Raw genomic sequence first — 11,171 nt, 5'->3', positions numbered from 1 at the left:
AGTCATGGTCACATATTGAAGGGAAAACTAATCCAGCTGACCTCCCTACAAGAGGACAAACTGTTCGAAACTTGACACAGAGCGAGCTATGGTGGAATGGACCCAGAATTCTGACATCACCCAATCAGTCCGAAGAGACTGATGATAACAAGGTTCCGGATGAGGTGAATATAGAACTCAAGTCCAGTTGCCAGGTTACTGTACAACTCGCAGCAAACAGCACAGACAGCACTGAACCTGTGTTGGAGCTTGAAAGGTACAGCAAACTGAAAAGAGTGTTCAGAGTCACCGCCTGGATAAAGAGATTCATAGCCTATGCTCGTACAACCATAAAGATGCAAGGTGAACTGACTGCTGACGAACTGTTCGATGCAGAAAAGTACTGGATTAAGGTAACACAACAACCGAGTTTTGGACAGGAGATCAAACTACTGACGGCAGGAAAAAGCCTAAACAATGACTGTAAAATCATTGTTTCAGGTGCTTCCTGATTGTGGCTGCCAGCAAAAATGAAACCTCTCCTTAGTTTATTTTTCATACCCAGCATAAACTACTTTCGAAACTAACAAATTATGAAACAGGAAGAGGCTGTCCGGACCAGCTAGTCTTCTGAGAATAATGAGCTGTCAATTGTGTGGGCTTTACCATGGCATTAAGCATGTGCTAGAAATTTCCAGGTCGTCAGCGCATGAATATTATGGCAAATAATTAACCGATGTTTGGTATGTTTTTACCAATACCTGTCAGTCCCATGTCACCCCCCATTGCTCAGCTTTGAATTTTCTGTGATCATGTGTCAGTCAAGAAAGTTGAATACATTGTATAGTAACATCGTTTATCAAATCAAACTTTATTTGCATTTAAAATCACAACACATATTACAGTAAAAAAAAATAAAAGGTAAGAGATTTTTTAAAACGGAAGGCAAAAAAAGACAAAGAAAAAAAAATGAAGGAAAAAAGGATGCTAAAATAACAACAAAATCATATTTTAAAGGCAAAGTAAAAAGGTGGGTTTTCAAATGTGATTTAAAAACCTCAATTGTGTCTGTCCCTCTTACCTAACAGGGTAAGTCACTCCATAGCTATGGGTCTCTGATAGACAGAACGCTCCGCTCCCGGCCTTAGTTCTACTGGTATTGTCAACAGGCCAGCTTGGGAGTGGAGCTTTCTCTCTGGGTTATATGGAACGAGCATGTCAGATAAGACTGGGCAAGGCCGTGCAATGATTTAAAAGTTAAGAGTAAAATCTGAAAATTAGACTGATACTTACAAGCAGCCAGTGAAATTAGTATAACATTGCAGTGATGTGTTCATGCCTTCTAGTTTTGGTTAAAATATTGGCAGCATTATTCTGTACAACTTTCTAATTTACTATTTAATCATTAAAATTTACCTACACAAGTCATCTGTTCATGCAAGAACATCACAGATCAAAACTTTAGGCACAAACAATTGCTGTGGGAAATCACGCAAAAAAATACTTTACAATGCTAAATCTCTGTCGGTGACTGTTGAACTTCTAATTAATTTGGCCTGGTCTTTTGACTATATTCAGGTTATAGGTTGACTAAATCTATAAAACGCATAAAACATGCCATTGTCTGATAGACAGACATCTAGTTATTTACAGAGCTGTGACACTGGAAGGGTCAGTGTTTTGCTAAAATAATTACTCAACCCTATCAATAATGCCTGCATGCAGTACATGAACTTGTCTGAACTCATTGGGGCCATGCTTACAATGTAGCATATTAGAGGCTAAAGTAGAGGAACAAGTCTGGTTTAAAACTCAGCTAACAATTTAAGCAGCTGTTAGGATTTCCCATAGGCAAACATGTCACACTTAGCCACCATACTAATGCTAGCTGGTTATGCGCAGTTGTATCCTGGATATTTCAACCTGCTAGTGAAAGAAAGGATAATTGAGAACCTGCAGACTGTGCAGGAATTTTCTCTAGCAGCCTATAGTCTAATAAAGTAGACTCATACTCTTAGTCGGCCTCATTTATCAACATGCAGAGAACATTCATATATATGTTTCTATGAAAAGCAATTTTTACTAGTCCTCAAGACAGGAGTTTACAGTGGACAGTTCCACGCAGCATACACGTGTTTCTTTAGAAGAGGAATTGTTGGAGGTATGGCTCAAATATTGGCATATGGTGGTTAAATACGCTACCAGTAAAATTATATACTATGCAAATGTTACATTTGAGGCCGGGAAATGTATGTAAAAAAAAAACTACAATACAATTATAGTGTCTGTGTTCTCTTCAAAACAAATGATACATTTTCATTTGAACTCTGATCACCAACTGTAACTTTGCTGTCAGAAAGTATGTGTTTCTGTCAGAAAGTATGTGTTAATATGTTAATATGTATCATTATTGTTCAAAAGAATACATCTGTAGAGCATTAATGTTGACTTATTTGGTCAATGTTTTTAATAATCAAGCTAGCATAGTCAATATCTATGATGATGCCTCAGGCATAGACTCAATCAGATCAAGAGTTGGCAACAGCCAAAACCCGCATTACTGATGTTTTGTAAGTGTCGGAGGTGTAACTGCGTTGTAGCTGTCAAATCGGTGAGCAGATGAGCAGATCATTGTTACGAAGCAACAACCATCCTACTTGCGTTAGAAGTTCAGAATGAGATAGTGTAGGCTATAATAAATAATGATGCTCAAATTGAAAATCATCAGCCTAATTGAGCTCTAGATTACATCTCACATTCCAGTGTTTGAACTTGTCAACAAGGCTGCATGGGATTTCTCGTAATGTGACTCCATGCAGCCAATGGCAATGTCTGCTTTAGGTATAATGCCATGTGCTGCTTGTGGACTTGACAGCTCTAACGCAGTTCCACCTCTGACACAGCCCCAAAAATAAGCTATATGGTTGTTGGCTAAAGCAGATCTGATTGAATATAGCCCTTAGTCAATCAATACACACATATCTAGTTGTACTCTGCAGCAAGGACTTGTTTAGGGTCTTGAGTAATTGTACATTTATGTGGAATAAAGAACAAATATGAGCAATGAAAACTTTTGTAAATCCCCAAATATTTGTGAAACTGCTTATATAGACGATATAAACAAATACAAACATAAATGTGTACTGCTAATCATTGTTTAAGAGTTCTGGGTTCGGGATCACAATGGTTCTGTGTCACAATATTGTTATTAAAGGTTTGCGCTGCTGCGACTTTTCCCTGTATCGACAAAGCAGTTGGGAGTGATCACTATTCATAGCTAGATGGCGCAGCAGCAGGACAAACAAAACACTAAAACGCCTGTGCTGAAAAGGCAATGTACATTGTGGAAAAGGAAAAGACTTGGCTGAGAGTTTCCTTTTGCAAGACTTTGCAAACCGGAACTACCACGTATAGATCCACAACTTAATCACCGAGGTGACCAAATGACTTGAGATTTTAGTTCTTGGTTAACCGAGATTACTTGTGCGTATAAAAGTCAATAGAACAGTAGGGACATGACCGATTTAAAATGGTATACAAACACAAGAGGTGCTTAATAGGAAAAAATATTTGATAATGCTGCTTGAGTTACCTCTCCCTCTCTTGGACCCTTCTCCCTCCTTTCCCCCACAAAAATGTCAACGTTTATAATGGAAGACATAAGATGCAGGGGCTGAAGCCCTGGAAATCTCATAAGCTCAAGTCGATGATGATATGCTCGAAGATCTGTGTATTGCCCTTGAAGCTGGAGGAGAAAATGAAGTCCCGGCGGTCGGTGGATACCACGGTAAAGGAACGTGGCGCCATGATGTACACCTCTTTGAAGCGCTCAAAGAGTTTCTTATCAGCGTCCCACAGGTAGATCTGTGAGAAGGTAAAGTCGCTGCCCAGGGCCAGATAGTGGCGCTCTTTGAAGGAGAATGGCTGGAGAATCATAGCACCTCGTGAGGGCAGGGATTGGATCTCCATAAACTGTTTGCCACTCCAGCGGAGTACCTTAGAGTCACCTATATAGCGCGTCATGGCCAGGTAGAGGTCCTCCTTGACTCGGAAGGTCTTGACGGCCACCACATCCTCCATGTTGGGGATCTCTCCCTGCAGGGCAAACGTCTGGGCATTCCTGCTCCACTGGTAGATTACAGGCACCTGGGAGCGGCTGGCCAAGATGAGGTGGGACTTGCCATCCAGATCCACAAACTCAGCGTCAGTGTCACGGAACCACTCATGCAGGGACTGATAGGAGTAGAAGCCCTTGTCGTTCCACTTGTAGAGAGTGGAGAGCCCCGCCTTTGAGCTATCGGCAATCACAAAGAACCACTCGCCAGAAATCTGGAAGGCTTCAATGTCGTTGGGCTTGGAGATCTTGGATACCTCAATATCCTGAAACTTGCTGAACCTGCTCTGGTCTTCATCAAACTTGTATATGTGAGAACCACCAAAGAGCTGGGCCACTATGACAAAGACCTGGTTCTGGATGATGACCGATTTGCACCCAACGATTGACTGGCCTAAGATTTGAGACACAGAATAGACACATTTAGAAATTCAAATGATAGTTTATTGGCTTTAAAATACTGAAAATATAGTAATTAAGGAAGAGAAACGGCACTAGATATAAACCACAAAATGATTGCTGATAAATATGCAGCACAATTTATGTTCTCTGTATATGTATATGATTTATGTTCTATGTATATCACTGTATATATCAATGACGTCCCTCTCGCTGCTGGTGCTTCTCTGATCCACCTCTACACAGACAACACCATTCTGTATACTTCTGGCCCTTCTTTGGACACTGTGTTAACAAACCTCCAGATGAGCTTCAATGCAATTATAACACTCCTTCCGTGGCCTCCAACTGCTCTTAAATACTAGTAATACTAAATGCATGCTCTTCAACCGATTGCTGCCCGCACCTGCCTGGCCGACTAGCATCACTACTCTGGACGGTTCTGACGTAGCATATGTGGACAACTACAAATACCTAGGTGTCTGGTTAGACTGTAAACTCTCATTCCAGACTCACATTAAGCATCTCCAATCCAAAATTAAATCGCAACAAAGCATCCTTCACTCATGCTGTTAAACATACCCTCGTAAAACTGACTATCCTACCAATCCTTGACTTTGGCGATGTCATCTACAAAATAGCCTCCAACACTCTACTCAGAAAATTGGTTGTAGTCTATCACAGTGCCATCCGTTTTGTCACCAAAGCCCCATATACTACCCACCACTGCGGCCTGTATGCTCTCGTTGGTTGGCCCTCGCTTCATATTCGTCGCCAAACCCACTGGTTCCAGGTCATCTATATGTCTTTGCTAGGTAAAGCCCTGCCTTATCTCAACTCACTGGTCACCATAGCAACACCCACCCGTAGCACGTACTCCAGCAGGTCTATTTTACTGGTCATCCCCAAAGCCAACTCCACATTTGGCCGCCTTTCCTTCCAGTTCTCTGTTGCCAATGACTGGAACGAACTGCAAAAATCACTGAAGCTGGAGACTTACATCTCCCTCACTAACTTTAAGCATCAGCTGTCAGAGCAGCTTACCGATCACTGCACCTGTACACAGCCCATCTGTAAATAGCCCACCCAACTACCTCATCCCCATTTAAATACTCACCAATATTTAAGCAATGATCTTGTCACCTGACATTCAGGGTGGCATTTTCCTCTCGCCAACACACACGTTATCAGTAAACACAATGTAATTTAAAAAAAAATGGGAAATATGATACTGGAGCTCAATAAAGCTTTGTGTATACAGTGTCAGCAGGTATCTGCATGTATATTAACACTCTGGTTAAATTAAACATCCTTCTCATTAAAAAAATAAGTTAAAACATAAATCGTGCTGCTAATAATAATTTCACTCATCCTGTCTATTTGAAATGTTACTGTGCGCTTGCCCACAACAAGTGTGTTTGAGAGAGGAATATGTCAGCCTCAGTGACATAAGATGTCATGTTACCAAATACCTGTGATATTGTCATAAGTCCTGAAGTTCATCTCAATGTGGTCCCACTGTAAAACCATACAACTCTCTGTGTTGGGTGCAGCGATGGCCACATAGACGTCATTTTTATAAGAGAATGTGTCCACAGACAGAGACTCTGATGGCACCGACTGATGGTGGATAAAATCTGTGGAGAGTGGGCAATCTTAGCATTAGTATGATTTGTAATAAAACATGTTGTGTAGTGTAAACTAATCTTGAACTAAAGTTTCACGTAATTGGTTAGCTGCTCAATTAAGTTCTGGGTCCACACGTGTTAAGAGATGAAGAGATGCTAGTATGAGAAGCGGAACTGGAATGAGGAGCTACACCCTCTCTCTTTGCACGTTACTGGCTGAATGTCCCCTCCCCTTCTGAAATTTGAAAGATGCTAACACCTGCAAAATTGTGATTTATCCAAATAACCAGTGATGAAAAACCCAAACACTGGATCAACTGTTGTTCGTTATCCTATCACTGATGAATTTGTTTTGTAGAACGCCCCTCATTTTGAAGTCACACAAACGACATCTAGGATGACAGATTCAGACAATGTCCTATATGTAGCGATCGATAGAGCAGCTATATTAAATTCAGTCGTCAGGCAACAATAAAAGTAAATTGCACATCAATTCAAAACTGTAATGTTTGAATTCAGTCTTGTCAGGTAAACTGCTGTCATCAGTTGTTTTGAGAATTTCCTCATAACCTGCAAAGTGCTACTATGGTTATGCATAATATGCTTCTCATAGTTTATGGCAACTCTTATAAATTATATTATCATTGTAATGAGTTTATGTTAAGTAGGCCTTATGATGGAGGGCTCAAGTAAGACCATGGCAATTAGCAGTGGTGTAAAGAAGTTAAGTAATACTTTTATATTATATATTTTTTACTTAAGTAGTTTTTTGTGGTATCTGTACTTTACCATTTATATTTTTAACAACTTTTACTTCACTACATTCCTAAAGAAAATGATGTACTTTTTAATCCATACATTTTCCCTGACACCCAAAAGTACACGTTACATTTTCAATGCTTAGCGGGACAGGAAAATGATCATTTTCAATGCTTAGTGGGACAGGAAAATGGTCTAATTCATACACTTATCAAAAGAACATCTCTGGTCATCCCTACTGTCTCTCATCTGGCGGATTCATTAAACACACGTGTTGGAATATGCCCCTGCCTATCTGTAAATTCATTAAAATGGTGCCATTCGGTTTGCTTAATATAAGCAATTTTCTCTTACTTTTTCTCAAGTATGACAATTGGATACTTTTTCTACCACTGCAATTAGTCAGCTCCCTCACCAGTGGAGATGCATTCATTGTGCAGGCTGGCCATGTCGTTCAGTCGCTTGTCCTTCATGTCCTTGGGTCCGGCACAAATTACATCGGAAACCGTGGCATTGGTGCTCTTCAGCCACATCATCAGCCACTTCGCACGGCAGTCACACTCAAAGGCATTTCCTCGCAGGTCACTTTGCAAGGACAGACAACCAGATATCAGTCACAGCATAACCATACCCTAGCCCAGCAGTTTACAGATTTTCTAAACTCCAATTCTGTCAATGAAACCTATCAGTCGCCACAGCACTGAACCCGCACTTATAAAACATACAAATGAGCATCTCTCTCTATACTCATGCGTCTCCTTCTAAGTGCAGCATGTGATACTATTGACCATCATATTCTTCTCAGACGCCTAGAGACAAATGTAGGTCTTCGAGGTCGGGCGCTCTCTTGCTTTCGCTTTTACTTGTTCGACAGACTCCAATTCGTTCTATTAGAGGATGACTCCACCCCCTTAACTAGTGTAAAATGTTGCATCACTAAAGCGTCTGTTATTGTTTTCATTGTATGATTGATTATTTGATTGATTTTATATTAATGTCATGCATCTTCCTCATTCCCAGCCCACATGGGCTTATAAGACATTTATTGGCTGTATCCAATTAAAATTATGATATTTATATATGCACATACAGTACCAGTCAAAAGTTTGGACATACCTACTCATTCCAGGGTTTTTCTTTATTTTTACTATTTTCTACATTGTAGAATAAAATAGTGAAGACATCAAAACTATGAAATAACACATATGGAATCAGGTAGTTCCCAAAGAAAGTGTTAAACAAATAAAATATATTTGAGATTCTTCAAAGTAGCCAACCTTTGACTCGATGACAGCTTTGCACACTCCTGGCATTCTCTCAACCAGCTTCATGAGGTAGTCACCTGGAATGCATTTCAATTAACAGGTGTGTTTTGTTCATTTGTGGAATTTCTTTCCTCAATGTGTTTGAGCTAATCAGTTGTGTTATGACAAGGTAGGGGAGGTATAAAGAAGATAGCCCTATTTGGTAAAAGACCAAGTCCATATTACGGCAAGAACAGCTCAAATGAGCAAAGAGAAACGACAGTCCATCATTACTTTAAGACATGAAGGTCAGTCAATCTGGAAAATGTCAATAACTTTTAATGTTTCTTCAAGTGTAGTCGCAAAAACCATCAAGCGCTATGATGAAACTGGCTCTCATGAGGACCGCAACAGGAAAGGAAGAGCCAGAGTTACAGAGGAAAAGTTCATTAGAGTTACCAGAGCCCAAATAAATGCTTCAGAGTTCAAGTAACAGACACATCTCAACATCAACTGTTCAGAGGAGACTGGGTGAATCGGGCCTTCATGGTCAAATTGCTGCAAAGAAACCACTACTAAAGGACACCAATAATAAGTAGAGACTTGCTTGGGCCAAGAAACATAAGCAATGGACATGAGACCACTGGAAATCTGTCTGTCCTTTGGTCTGATGAGTGTACAAAGAGGTGTACATCATGGCACTAAATTTGAGATTTTTGGTTCCAACCGCCGTGTCTTTGTGAGACGCAGAGTAAGTGAACAGATGATCGCTGCGTGTGTGGTTCCCACCATGAAGCATGGAGGAGGAGGTGTGGCGATAGGGGGGTGCTTTGCTGGTTACACTGTTGATGATTGATTTAATTAGAAATCAAGGCACACTTAATGAGCATGGCTACCACAGCATTCTGCAGCGATATGCCATCCCATTTGGTTTGGCTTAGTGGGACTATCATTTGTTTTTTAACAGGATAATGACCCAGCACACTTCCAGGCTGTGTAAGGGCTATTTGACAAGGAAGGAGAGTGATGGAGTCCTGCATCAGATGAACTGGCCTCCACAATCACCTGACCTCAATCCAGTTAAGATGGTTTGGGATGAGTTGGACCGCAGAGTGAAGGAAAAGCAGCCAATAAGTGCTCATCATATGTGGGAACACTTCAAGACTGTTGGAAAAGCATTCCAGGTGAAGCTGGTTGAGATGATGCTAAGAGTGTGCAAAGCTGTCATAGAGGAAAATGGTGGCTACTTTGAAGAATCTAAAATCTAAAATATATTTTGATTTGTTTAACCCTTTTTTTTGTTACTCCATAATTTCATAGCTTTGATGTCTTCACTATTATTCTGCAATTGAGAAAATAGTACAAATAAAGAAAAACCCTTGAATGAGTAGGTGAGTCCAAACTTCTGACTGGTAATGTACATAAAAACATAGAGTTGAAGTCAGAAATTTACAAACACCTTAGCCAAATACATGTAAACTATGTTTTTCATGATTCCTGACATTTAATCCTAGTAAAAATTCCCTGTTTTAGGTCAGTTAGGTCACCACTTATTTTAAGAATATGAAATGTCAGAATAATATTTATTTAAGCTTTTATTTATTTCATCACATTCCCAGTGGATCAGAAGTTGACATACACTCAATTAGTATTTGGTAGCATTGCCTTAAAATTGTTTAACTTGGGTCAAACTTTTTGGGTAGCCTCCACAAGCTTCCCACATTAAGTTGGGTGAATTTTGGCCCATTTCTCCTGACAGAGCTGGTGTAACTGAGTCAGGTTTGTAAGTCCTCCTTGCTCGCACACACTTTTTCAGTTCTGCCCACAAATGTTCGATAGGATTGAGGTCAGGGCTTAGTGACGGCCACTCCAATACCTTGACTTTGTTGTCCTTAAGCCATTATGCCACAACATTGGAAGTATGCTTGGGGTCATTGTCCATTTGGAGAACCCATTTGAGACCAATCTTTAACTAGATGTCTTGAGATGTTGCTTCAATATATCCACATAATTTTTTCTCATGATGCCATCTATTTTGTGATGTGCACCAGTCCCTCCTGCAGCAAAGCATCCCCACAACATGATGATGCCACCCCCGTGCTTCACGGTTGGGATGGTGTTCTTCAGCTTGCAAGCATACCCATTTTTCCTCCTCACATAACGATGGTCATTATGTCCAAACAGTTTTTGTTTCATCAGACCAGAGGACATTTCTCCAAAAAATATGATTTCTCCAAAAAGTACTACGCAGTTGCAAACCGTAGTTAGGCTTTTTTTTATGGCGGTTTGGAGTAGTGGCTTCTACCTTGCTGAGAGGCCTTTCAGTTTATGTCAATATAGGACTCGTTTTATTGTGGATATAGATACTAGGTACCTGTTTCCTCCAGCATCTTCACAAGGTCCTTTGCTGTTGTTTTGGGATTGATTTGCAGTTTTCCCACCAAAGTACATTCTTCTCTAGGAGACAGAACACGTCTCCTTCCTGAGCAGGATGACGGCTGCGTGGCCCCATGGTGTTTATACTTGCGTACTGTTGTTTGTACAGATGAACGTGGTACCTTCAGGCTTTTGGAAATTGCTCTCAAGGATGTACCAGACTTGTGGAGATCTACAAAAATGATCTGAGGTCTTGGCTGATTTCTTTTGATTTTCCCATGATGTCAAGCAAAGAGACACTGAGTTTGAAGGTAGGCCTTGAAATACATCCACAGGTACACCTCCAATTGACTCAAATTATGTCAATTAGCCTATCAGAAGCTTCTAAAGTCATGACATCATTTTCTGGAATTTTCCAAGCTGTTTTAGGCACAGTCAACTTAGTGGATGTAAACTTCTGACCCACTAGAATTGTGATACAATGAATTATAAGTGAAATAATCTGTCTGTAAACAATTGTTGGAAAAATTACTTGTGTCATGCACAAAATAGATGTCCTAACCGACTTGCCAAAACTATAGTTTGGGAACAAGAAATTTGTGGAGTGGTTGAAAAATTAGATTTAATGACTCCAACCTAAGTGTATGTAAACTTCCGACTTCAACTGTATCA

General features: G+C 40.3%; 1 protein-coding gene across 1 annotated transcript in view; it reads right to left on the bottom strand.

The window, feature by feature from the left end:
* Positions 1-821: 821 nt before the first annotated feature.
* lgi2a (leucine-rich repeat LGI family, member 2a) overlaps positions 822-11,171 on the bottom strand; it is a 36,827-nt gene continuing 26,477 nt past the window's right edge. The window contains exons 6-8 of the mRNA XM_021577630.3: positions 7,295-7,464; positions 5,965-6,129; positions 822-4,487 (exon numbers count right to left, since the gene is read on the bottom strand). Coding sequence (XP_021433305.2) covers positions 3,670-4,487; positions 5,965-6,129; positions 7,295-7,464 — 1,153 coding nt within the window. The 3' untranslated portion in view covers positions 822-3,669. The remainder of the gene's footprint in view (positions 4,488-5,964; positions 6,130-7,294; positions 7,465-11,171) is intronic.

The sequence above is a fragment of the Oncorhynchus mykiss genome, chromosome 21 (genome assembly GCF_057628025.1).
Source record: "Oncorhynchus mykiss isolate SJ-2025 chromosome 21, ASM5762802v1, whole genome shotgun sequence".
Taxonomy (NCBI): Eukaryota; Metazoa; Chordata; class Actinopteri; order Salmoniformes; family Salmonidae; genus Oncorhynchus; species Oncorhynchus mykiss.
This window is presented reverse-complemented; position numbering and strand designations above follow the sequence as displayed.